This window comes from Lithobates pipiens, unplaced genomic scaffold, assembly GCF_037356315.1.
Source record: "Lithobates pipiens isolate NorthernLeopardFrog02 unplaced genomic scaffold, aLitPip1_a1.2 Scaffold_3, whole genome shotgun sequence".
In the NCBI taxonomy this organism is placed as follows: domain Eukaryota; kingdom Metazoa; phylum Chordata; class Amphibia; order Anura; family Ranidae; genus Lithobates; species Lithobates pipiens.
The window spans coordinates 22633417-22646087 of record NW_027507790.1 but is presented as its reverse complement, the minus strand read 5'-3'; the positions used below and the strand labels follow the sequence as shown (position 1 = coordinate 22646087).

The 12671-nt window shown below is 41.9% G+C and overlaps 1 protein-coding gene across 1 annotated transcript in view; it reads left to right on the top strand.

Moving 5' to 3' along the window:
* The window catches only part of HPS4 (HPS4 biogenesis of lysosomal organelles complex 3 subunit 2), a 51824-nt gene that overhangs the window by 5955 nt on the left and 33198 nt on the right, over nt 1-12671 (top strand). Inside the window, exons 3-7 of the mRNA XM_077461374.1 lie at nt 475-616; nt 5286-5376; nt 8029-8172; nt 10642-10749; nt 12075-12188. Of these exons, the coding sequence (XP_077317500.1) occupies nt 579-616; nt 5286-5376; nt 8029-8172; nt 10642-10749; nt 12075-12188 (495 nt within the window). The 5' untranslated portion in view covers nt 475-578. The remainder of the gene's footprint in view (nt 1-474; nt 617-5285; nt 5377-8028; nt 8173-10641; nt 10750-12074; nt 12189-12671) is intronic.

Genomic DNA, 12671 nt, shown 5'->3' with positions numbered 1-12671 from the left:
GCTCCTAAAGTGCCCCTGCCCATTGAAATCCATGGGCAGCACCAGCAAAGTGGCACTTTTAACCCTTTTTCGGCCATTAGCCGTGGTTAAAAGCTCCTGAAAAGCAATGCAAAAACTATTTTCAGCTGCGCTTTACTGCCAACGCCCAGGCACTGCTAGTGTGAAAGTGCCCTAAAGGTTAATTTCCCACATATGTGGCTTTTTGTTTACTTGTTGCCATGTTTTGTTTTATGATTGTGACATTCCATTATGACCTACAGTTACAGAATATGAATCCCATAAGAAATAAAATAAAATTTGTTTTGTCTACTCACTCATGTTACATACTGTATATTTCCAATTCTCCAAGGATGCAAGCATGCAAACTTTTGAGCACAACTGTATCCCCCAGATCAGTTCTTGGTGGATTTAACACTTACTGCAGTTTGCAAAAGACTTTACGCTGACTGTTTTTAACTGTGTTTGCCTTTGCAGTTGAAGTAAAGGGTATGCTCCTGCACAATGAATGCTGCATATTTGTCACAGTGAAGAGTTTGTAGCTGTGATGGGATTGAGTCATACAACTGTCCAGTAACTTCATGGCATCTCCCATTGCAGAACCAAAGCCGACATTATGGTGAGTCTATGTATTACAGAGCATTTCTTTTACTTGCAAAACCATTACCTTTTGAAACATTGTAGGCCAGGTCAGAATTACTTTGAAAAGTTTATTATTATTATACAGGATTTATAAATTGCCAGAAGTTTGTGCAATGAGAAGGGAATGGAGACAGCCCAGTTAAACTAGCCTTACACATAAAGATTTCATTTGTGTGCAGGCTGAATGAAAAAAAAAATACCAGATCCTTAGCCAGCAGAAATCAGCCAATATTTGGACGGTGTATGGCCAGCTTAATCACTTCCCGCCTGAAGGATGTGATATGACATCCTGAGCTTGAAGTGGAGATATCTGGATGATGCCTGCAGCTACTGGCATCATCCAGATAGCTTTCTTTTTAGCCGGTGTTTCCCTTCTAAAGTAAAAGTCATTCTAGCAGCTGATTCGCAGCTGGATTACTTTTACAGGCAGCTGCCTGATGGCACCTATCTGGGCTCTACCATAGAGCTACCCGAATATTTATTTATTTATTTTACTCATGCTTTCCAGAGTAGAGGAAGAGATTTGTGGTCTTAGACCCCAGATGTCACCATAAAGAGGCCCCGCCATGCCTTATTTCTGTCACAAGGTATGTTTACATTTCTTGTGATAGGAATAAAAGTGATAAAAAAAAAAAGGTACAATGTAATATTAAAAAAAATATTTATTTTAAAGCTCCCCGTCCCCTCGTGCTTACACGCAGAAGCGAACGCATGTGTAAGTTGCACCTGCATATGTAAACTGTGTTAGCACCACATGTGAGGTATCGCCGCGTACGTTTTAGGGAGAGCAATAATTCCAGCTCTAGACCAGTGAGTGGTTCTCAACTCCTATCCTCAGGACCCACTAACAGGCCAGGTTTGCAGGATAACTGAAATACATCACAGGTGATATCATTTGCTGCTCAGTGATTGCAGTATTCTAGTCTGCATCTCCCCAAGTTAATACTTAAAATCTGGCCTGTTAGTGGGTCCCGAGGACTGGAGTTGAGAACCACTGCTCTACACCTCTGTAACTCTAAACTGGTAACCTGTAAACCTTTTTAAAATGTCGCCATTGGAGATTTTAAAGTACTGTAGTTTGGCGCCATTCCTTAAAGCGTGATAGGTTAGGTATCTGTTTGGCGTCACATCATGTTTTTATTTTACAAAAAAATTGGGTTTTGTAGGAGAGAAATGTCAGAATTGCCCTGGGTGGGAAGTGGTTAACAATTCATGATGAGTGGATTAGGTGGGCCCTGCTCGAGAGAAATTTACAATCTACAGGGAAGGAGCAAGTGATATAAAAGGTAATGACTGTGGAGGATGAACTGATGTAGAAAGTAGAGGTTCAGTTTTTAGGTAGAGGTGGGTTAGCCCTTGTACACACGGTCGGATATTCCGACGGAAAATGTCAGATCGGACCATGTTGTCGGATAATCCGACAGTGTTTGGGCTCCATCGGACTGTTTCCGTCGGAGTATCCGACGGACCAAGTTTTCCAGCTGGGCTATAAAATTTTCTGACAACATGATCCGATCGGACTTTGTCCGATCATGTATAGAGAATTCTGATCGGACAAAGTGCCACGCATGTTTATATCAAATTCCTAGACCAAAGCTATTGGCTACTAGCCTGAACGTAGTCCCGTCCTAACGAAATAACGTCATCACGTTACGTACGATCGGATTTTCTGACAACTTTGTCCGACTGTATGTATGCAACAGTTTCGGACAAAATCCAACGGATTTGGTTGTCGGAATGTCCAACCGTGTGTACAAGGGCTTAGGCTTCCCCATTTTAATGAGTTTTCACTAATCGCCTAGAGGAGGGAAAGAGTAGGAGACAGCCGGACAGATTTGGGTGAGGAGTTCCAGAGGCAGAAGTCTGGATCTTCACATGGGAGAAGGCGATGAAAGGAGGTAGAGGGCTGGCGTTGTTAAAAGGAGTGGAGATGATGGTTTGGGTGATATTTTGGGATGGGGTTGGTGATGTAGCTGGAGGTAGAGTTGTGGACTTCACCTCCGTAGCTTCTCTAAAATACGCCCCTTTTTAACAAATTAAACCACCAAGCTCCTCATTCACTCCCTTGTTATCTCTCACCTTGACTATTGCAACTCTCTCCACATAGGCCTACCTCTCCATAGGCTATCCCCTCTTCGGTCTATCATGAATGCTGCTGCAAGACTTATCCACCTTACCAATCGCTCAGTGTCTGCCACCCTTCTTCGCCAATCCATACACTGGCTCCCAATCGTCCAGCGAATAAAATTCAAAATGCTAACTATAACCTACAAAGCCATCCACAGCTCTGCCCCAAGCTACACCAATCTTTTCTCCAAATATCACCTAAACCAGTGATGGCGAACCTTGGCACCCCAGATGTTTTGGAACTACATTTCCCATGATGCTCCACTACACTGCAGAGTGCCAGAGCATCATGGGAAATGTAGTTCCAAAACATCTGGGGTGCCAAGGTTCACCATCACTGACCTAAACCATCCTCTCCACTCCTCTCAAGACTTCCTTCTCTCAAGCTCCCTTGTCTCCTTCTCCCATGCTCATCTCCATGATTTCTCCAGAGCCTCTCCCATCCTCTGGAACTTTCTACTTCAATCTGTCCAGCTATCTCCTACTCTGGCTGCCTTCAGGCAATCCCTGAAAACTCATCTCTTCAGTGAAGCCTATTACACCTCCTACCAATCTTGTACCACTTCCATCAGCTCATTCCCCACAGTTATATCCTTTTGTACCACCTGCCCCACCCTATTAGATTGTAAACTCTCCTGAGCAGGGCCCTCTTGTATTTTATTGTATTGTAACTCTTTTGTCTCGCTTGTATATTGTAAAGCACTGCGTAAACTGTTGGTGCTATATAAATTTTATTATTATTATAATAATAACACTTTGGGCTATTGGAAGCCAGTAAAGGGGTCAGCAGAGAGATGCAGTGGGCACAGTCATTGGTAAGATGAATGAGTAAAAATACAGCAAAAATCCTATATGTCATAATTGTTAAGATACAAAACAGAAAAATATTGCAATATATCTATCGCAACAAAAAACCTAGAAGGTGTGAAAAGGGTGGCAAAGGTAGGAAAGAAGAGAAGATCGGAGGAATAAAAAGTGAAGAGACAGCGGTACACTACTGCACATTCCTCTAGGTTTCTTCAGTAACTGCCTTTTAGAGTGTATCTGCATGCTTGTGACTAGAGTTCCCTAAACCATTTATAAAATGAATAAGGATAATGGTACATATACAGTATAACTAAATAGTAAAACGTAGTCTACTAGAGAGGACTACAAGAGGAGTTTTCCTTTTAAAGCTGAGCTCGGGCACTAAAACTTTTATTCAAATATGTGGTTCAATCATCACAAAGGAAATAAAATCCACTCACCATAGGCCTGTGCAAGCCTAGATATTACCTTGTAAAGGTAGCTGTGACATTGTCACTGTGCTGTACATACTGTAGCCTGTGCAGAGAGCAGGGTTGTATCGAGAATAATGACAGGAGGGTTCAGCTACTAGACCAATCACCCTGCACAAAGCAAGAGAGAGAGTGGTAGTGGCTGTTCTGTAATACAAAAGGCTCTTGCCAAGTACAGGAGCTGTTCCGTGCTGGATTACTGCACAGATCTGCAAAAAATAAACAAAGGACACCTAGTAAGAATACACATGGCTATTGCATTTAGAAAGTAATCGTTTAGCCTGTATTTCAGATTTAAAGGCTAAGTTCTCTTATGCAGTCAAGGGTCCCCAGGAGGTGATCAAGTTATGCAGCTTTAAAAAAAAAAATACATTGGATAATGTAAACGCATTACTTGTAGGCCATTTACGTCCCCCAAAAGCCTGGCTGAAAAACTCCCACCAGAGTTTAGTGATGCTGTAAGGGGAGAGAGCGTATGCATGAGAATTCTAACAAGGAAGCACACTTGCTTCACTGATGCTTTTGGACAAGCTTCCAACAGGCCATTTACATCCCCCAGAAGCCTGGCCAAAAAACTCCTATGTGAGCTCAGTGATGCTGAAGGGGGGAGAACATATTCATAGGGATTCTAACAAGGAAACTGACCTGCTCCACTGATTCTGGGGACAAGGGCACTCACAGCACAACAGATCCTGGTCACAGTTTGCAATTTAGACAGTGGGAGATGCTTCTGATCATGCAACAACCAATCACAGTGGTCACATGATTGGGAAGAGGCCTGTGCTTCCTGGATCTAACACTCACGTAAAGGACCACCATGAGGGGGCAGCAAGGTGGTAAAAACAACACCGTTTTTATTACCTCCTGGGGTCCCATTACTGCATAGGCTGTTTTCTTTAAAAGGAGAACTTTAAGACAACTTGTGCTAGCTAACCCCCTTTTCAGAATGCCAAATGCCGATCTGTCTCTGGCTGCAATAGTTTTAGACACTACTCTTTTGAAAGAGTGAATTCAAATATGATCTGCATTCTTGTTCCAGATCAGTGATGAAGAAAGTACAAAAATCACTGGATCGGTACAACAATCCAACAACTAGAATTTCCAGGAGTGGTCAGCAGGCACAGCCTCCATATTCTCTCAGAATAGGAGTCCTTTACTGACCAATTCTTGTGTGAATTGTACTTATGCAAAATGCTTGACATTGTTTGCTGATAATTTGTTTTCTTTTTATTATAATTTCAGGTTGAGTTACTTCTTTCTTTACGATGGTTCGAAGGTAAAAGGGGAAGGTGACCCCACAAGGGCTGGAATTAATTACTTTTATCCCCCTCAGGTAATCAATTGTATTTACATAAGTCTATAGAAACCTGCATCTGTAGAGCCAGGACCATTAAAAATGGCCTGACTTCAGAGGTACGGAAGAATTCGCTTTTTTTTTTTTTTTTCTCATTTCTAAAATGCAGAACTTAATGCCTGTTCTACCTTTTTGAGTGCTCTCCTACAGAGTGGACCTAAGCATCCTTAACTGACTTTCGGAAAGTCAGTGTTAACCAGACTTTAGGATTGTTAGCTAGGTGAGAATGGTAACTGGTGTCATGCATGCCAGGAGGCCTTGGGTTACTCAGCAGCACATGTGCAGCTGTGAGTCATTGGGTGTTAGCTGTCTCTTCCTGGTTCTTGCAGCCAGTCCCTGATGAGGTGTACGTGTGTTATTAGGGGGCCTGATACAAGAGCCTAGAGGAGACAGTGGTTCCCTGATGATGTCATAAAGAAGATGGCACTGTGTGATGATGGGATTTAGCAGATTGCAACAGGACAGCGCTGGATTCACTGGACATGTGAATACTCATTTTGAGAATAATCCAGCGAACAAGACAAGAGGGGATTAAAATAAATACCAGTAGGTTACGTTCCTCTTAAAGGATTTTACTCTGACAGCAACACTTTAAAGCATCTCTTTCGGTATTTACAAAAAAAAAAGAAAGCATACCAGCAAAGAAAGCAGTTAATACATCTGTACCGCTGACCACCCAGCTAAACTCTGCTGAGCTGAAAATCTAAGCTTGCTGAGAGATTTCTAGCATCTGGCACAGTTCAGGTGTGTCAGATGCCTTGTCCCCTGCTGCACGCTGTGGTTCCTTCCAGTAGCCCCTCTGTCACTACCGTGTCCTCCCGTTCATGTAGGAGTTGGTGCATATGAGCACAGCAGGTAATGCCAGTGTCGGACACTCGGAGTCTCAATTAACATTCTTCAGCAAACTTGGCTCTTCCACACAAGCGTAGTTCAGCACCATGGCACCAGGACAGGTAAGTATTGTTTTCTTTGCAGGGATGCATTTCCAGCAATTCCGGCAACAGGCAGCACTTTAAGGTAGTTGCCTAACTTGGAGCCATGTGACAGAAGTAAGCACTTGCTGAATCACACTGCTGGGTAAGATGGAGAGTGATTTTTCATTACAGAAGCAGTATTTCCTGGAAAGTATACGCCATTGATTCATTTTACTTTGATCCTACAGTTGCTGTTTTTTTCTTTTTTTCTTGCTGTATTCTACATATCTGACTTTGTTAGACCTACTCATGTTCATTCTTTATTTTTCCCCATTCCCTGATTTCACTACTTGATGCTTATGTAAAGGAAATCGTTCGCACCAAAAGCAGTATATATTGCATACAGTACATACAATATCTCCTGAGAGGCATTTCCAGATGATTGCCTGTCCACTTTTGGCATTTTACTGCATCTTATTATTGCAAAGCAAAAAGAATGCAGCTTTTAACGTTGTGTTCATTCTTCCACCAGATGGCGCTCTGCTCTCATGGTGTATTGAAGATTCATTAGTATGTTTTTTCATGGTCTGATCTAAGCAATGCATGCAAATCTGCTGATAAATGAAGTTCTTTGTTTTGAATGCCTTATGAGGATATTTAATTTACCAGTAAAAGCAACAGTATGTACAGGATGATCAGTTTTAGATCTGCTTAGTCATTGTGTAGTTTTTAATATATTTTTTTTCTTTTCATATTTAAGAGATGATATACCCTATGAAAATGCTGTTTTGAAACCAAGTGTTTGATTACAGCATTTCAACTTATAAAATCAATTTTTCTGAATCTAAATCGTGACATGTATATAATTTTTTTTTTTAGGTGGAAATGTTTAGACCAGTTAGGCAAAACTGCTAACAAAATTGCTAACCAAGCAGGTTTATTTACCGCCACTGTGTTTAGAGAATACCCACAGCAGAGTTGAAGTGATAGTTATGGGAAAAAAATGTATATATATAACAAACATGTCATACTTGCCTGCTCTGTGCAATAGTTAAGCACAGAGCAGCCCTGATCTTCCTTTTCTGTCCCCCACCAGCGCTTCTGGCTTCTTCAACCTTCCAAGTGGCGCCATAGCAACCTGCTTGCTATTGGGACACTCTTCGAGTTACACTGTGTGCATCTATTGCCCCAACCCCCCCCCCCCCCACTACCTCATCATGGATTTGATTGACAGCAGCAGTGACCAATGGCTCCAGAGCCCAGTGAGGGTGGGAGAGAGAATGGCGCTTGATTTGAGATTGGGCTCAGGTAAGTATTTGGGGGGGGGGACTAGGAGGATCTGCAGAGAATACATTAAGGTAACAAGCCTTTAGCCATTTTTTAAATAAAAGAGTGGGGGATGTTTATAATTTTTGTCAAGAAATTTTATGGGGGCAACAAAAAATAATTCACTTCCTTGTCCCAGTGGCAGGAAGTGATATGACAGGAGATCTACTTAGCAGAGATGACAATAAAAGCCTGTTGGCACTTCTGACCTTAAACCCACTCTCTCCATGTAAAATTTAAGAAAAAAGTATTTTCTGTAGTACTACTTTCAAATGCTTTTGTGAATAAATATAATGTAGCCACTAAATACAAAATGTTCTCTTAAACTTATTTTCTATGGGCTTTTTCAGTATCTTTTCCTTAACGCATTCCCATCTTCTCTGCTTTTTAGACATGTATTGAACAACAAGAGTTACTGTGTGGACAGATTGCTGGGGTCGTTCGCTGCATGACCGAAATCTCCAAGTCTCCTCCAAATCTTATCAGGCTGCGGAAGCTGAAATTTGCTATTCAGGTTCATGGCGAGTATTTGTGGGTGAGTGTGCTTTGTTTGAATAGCCAATGTATTTCATTTTTTTTAGGGGTGCTATAGGAGTTTACCAATACAATCTATATGTTATGTTTAAAGACTAAATAACTATTTTACAATATTTGATGATGTGCTTCTTAAAGAAGTATGGCCAAAACTTTTGGCCATGCTTCTCTTGTGGGTCACAGGAGGACAAATACTTTTGGCCTCCTGTGACCCAGAGTCAGCCTAATGGAGCAGAACTGCTCCAGACTCAGGAAGCATTCCGACAATTTTGTCAGGATCTGTCCTGCTGCCTTATAAACAACTGGCTCCTCCTCTCAGACGGCCTCTCCCACCCCCTTTCCAGGCTGGTACTCCAGTGAGAGACGATGACTGACGCTCCATGTTCTCAGGGAACTGAGCAATCGGTGGTTATGTGGTCACTCCGTTCTCGATCTTAGAGCCAAAGTGGGACAGTTGCAGCATCACACCAATGCTGCACCATTGAGGCGAGTATGAACAAAAAAGAACCGAAGAGCTTGGGAGGAGCCACTGTACCAACTATCTAATGTTAGTACAGCGATCTTCCCTGCTGTCCTAATGTTTTCTGACAGGGGGGCTGCCTCGCCACACTGTTCAGAGCTCTCAGCCATTGTCTGAGAGTGCTGATTGGATGGCGCTTGGCAGACCTTTTTCGGTCATGCCCCCTTCCACAGAAGCTGGACGTTTGGCCAACTTCTGTTGGATCGGCTGTCGTACATACGGGCAAATGTTGGTCGGTTTCTATTGAACCGGCTGATGCCGCCCGATGTTCGATCTAGCTCTTTAGAGTTGTACAGACAGGTTCTCCCTTTGTTCTAATGTGGTTCGAACTATAGTTGAAGTGGGTAATGGAAAGTATATCTACATTCCTTATCATAGTGGGTTCCCCACAGCACTCTTATAAACCATATACATATACTATACTGGTTGGCTGCAGTGCACTTCAAAACTTCACCAGAAGGTGGCACAAAATAAAATGTAATTGCATGACTCATTATTACTGCACAGAGGGATATGAAGCAGAGAGGAGATTTTACATTTAACTGGAAATCTCTTTGAAAAGATTTTTATTTCCTTTTAAAAGTTTATCTAGGACACACAAACACTGAGGAGTAAAATTATAATGGCCCATCCACATCACTCAGGTCAGCTGTGGTGTGTTAAACGTACGCACGGACGCCAAGGCAGCCCATTTATTATAATGGCTTACCTAACGCACCACAGCTTTTGCATGCAGCATTTTTTTCGTCGGCACACTGTAATAGTAGTGCATTACTGCTTGTTGGGGTGCCATTCGCACTGGTGAATGGGCCCTAAGGGAGTAGTATTGAGGTGTGACCTAACCTATACAAATTGGAGAAATGACTTGGGAGGTAGTGTAGAGGAGCTAAACTTCCAGTTTTTACATTGTACAAGCAGTTTGACAATGATTACTTCAGTGTACAGTAGGGCTTAAACAACTAATCGATTAATTGGCAACTAATCGATTATGAAATTAATCGATTACTATTTTCATAATCGATTAATCGGCCAGTAACATAATGGGGTTAAAAAAAAAACTAAATGAGCCCTTTATAGTACAACAATATAATCACTACTGTAAATATTACTTTCACTGTTCTACAGTTAAAAAAATGAACCCCTTCCAGTAGTGATTATCTGCTTTTTTGTACTATAAAGGGCTAACTTTAGTCTTCTTTTCATTATGTTACTAAACGTCTCAGGCCTGGTTCACATCTATATGTTTATTGATGCTTTTTGCAGAAACGCATTACAGTTCATTTACATGGTTTCCTATGGGACTTTTTTCAGCCGCTGCATATTTGAAAAGGGTCAGGGACTTTTAACGCAAAACGGTGCTTTTTTTGGTTCAATATACTTCAACGGAGAAGCTGCAGAAAAGAATTTAATGCATTTTTGCAGCAATTTGTGTTTTTTAATCTGCCCAAAAAACGCAAATTGCAGTAAAATCGTGTGCGCAAAAATCAAAACGCACAGCAAAAAGCACTGCAGAAACAGATCAAAAGCAAAAACTGCGTAGGTGCGTACCGAGCCTTATGCTGGTCACACGGATCAATTTTCAGGTGAGAATATTCAGATGAAAAATCTTTGTACATTCGCTGAATGAAAGATTTTTTTGAAATTTTCACTTCATTTCCGAACAAAAACCACATACATTGTCTGAAAATTCCTTTGACCGAGAAGTTTTCTATTTCCAAATTTTCCCATCACTGTGGTTGAAAATGAACGTCAATTTGACCCACTTTATTTTTTATTTTTTTAAGGTTATTAGCCAATTAATCAAAACTATAATCGGCCAACTAATCGATTATGAAAATAATCGTTCGTTGCAGCCCTAGTGTACAGTATTCCTGTTATTATGGTACAGATTTTCTAGATTTGATCACTGCACCAGCACTGTCTCATTGTTTATTTGCTTTCTTGTTAAAGGCACTTGGATGCTCAGTGGATGTTGCTGATGTCAGCTGCAAATGTTTTCTGGACGATCTTGTTGGGCTCTTTCGGTTTTATAATGGACCCTTATGGCATGCTTATCAGGTAGGTATGAGCCAGTTTTTTTATTTCTTCTTGGAGCTTTAAGTTATATTCCCATCTCTTTGTTGTAGGTGGGGTGCTTTGAATAAATCCTACACAAGTTACAGAAAGATCAATTATAACAAGTGTAAAATAAGCCTAAAAATTTGCATGATGCGTTTTATAACAGATATACCTGTACTTGTGTAGGTTGATTTTTCAGAAAAGGAACCTTCATGTAGTATTGTGTGTGTGAGCAGTTATATTTGACTAAACATACATGCTGGGCTTTTTCTTTGTAATACAGTTCTGTGGCTGTGATTTATTATTCAGTTGCACTTCTGCAAGCAGATTATTTGTTTCGATAACTGTATAAATCTTGCTTAGCAAACCTGTTCTGAAATGATAGCTTATCCTGCTGGCAGATTAGGTCCTAACTGATAAATAAACTATATCGCCAATTTTAAGCTGAGTGCATACGGATTGATATGCGTCCGGTTCAGCAGGAACTGTACACATTTTGAATCTGTATGTAGCCCTCTCTGTTCAACAGAAGTCTGTTGTCGCCAGCATTTTATAAACCACCGCAGCATTGAACAGTGTATTCTGATTTGGGGGGGGGGTGTTAAGGATTAAAGTGGTTCTAAATGTAGTTGAAAAAAAAACCAAATAAACAAACATGCCATACACACTTGCCCTGTGCAGTAGTTTAGAACAGAGCAGCCCTGATTCTCCTTTTCAGGTTCCCCGCCGCCGGTCTGGGCTCCCAATAGCAAGCCTCCTGTTATGGGTGCATTCGAGTAGGCTAGCTCCTGAGCTGCACTCCCATGAATGGACACACAGAGCGTGGCTTGGCCCCCACTCTCTCCTCATTGGCTCCTTGGCTGTGGTTCACCAGCAGCAAGAGCCAATGGCTCCTGCTGCTGTGTGAGCCAACAAGGGGAGAGAGACCGGGGAAAGCTGCTCTCATGCACATTGCTGGATCGAGATGGGCCTCAGGTAGGTATAAGAGGGGCTGAGTGGGAGCTGCACTCAGGTTTTTTTTTAACCTAAATGCAAGGTAAAAATAAATAAATAAACCTGCCTTTTGAATCACTTTAAGGTGGCATTGCCCTATACAATCTGCTTGAACAATCTACTTAAGAGCTACAATCAACTATGTTGTCCAAGGGCCTTCCTGAACTTAAATGGGTTGTTTAGGTGTGTCTTCCTATTACATAGTTTTGGTAAATCTAAAGGAGATTGTACAGAGTTTGTACAATCAGATTTTATAGTGTATGACCAGCTTTAGCAGAATTCAGTAGTTGTAATTTGTTAAAGCTTTTTTACACTGTTTCGTTCTCTCTCAGGTGCGCTCTCAGGCAGAGCTGAATGAGGAGTGGAACCTTTACCTGGAACACATGCAGAATACTCCCGAGTTACACCAGATCTTCAACTCCCTCAGCCATTTGGACAAAACCAAAGTATGGGTTCCCTTTTTTGATGGACTATCATCTCCAGGAAATGACTAAGGCCGCGTACACACGGGCGGATTGTCTGCCCAACTAAGTTCGTCAGACAATCCGACAGACAGTCCGTTCAACTTTTGAATGAACGGACTTGACCACACACGATGAACAGACAGTCCGCTGAAAACTTGCGCGATGACGTGTACAGCACGTACGACGGGACTAGAAAAACGACGTCCAATACACTGCAATGCAACCTTCGGCCGTGTAAATCCTTTCTGAGCATGCGCCATACTTAGTCCGTCCAACTTGCCTACACACGAGCGGACTGTCCGCTGAAACCAAGTTTGGACTGACAAAACCAAGTTTCAGCAGACAAAATTACGGAAATTCCGAAAGACAAAGTCCGTCAGACTGTCCGCTGAAAAAGTCCGCTGAAGCCCACACACGAGCGGATTGTCCGCTGAAACACGGTTCAGCGGACTAAGTTGGGCAGAC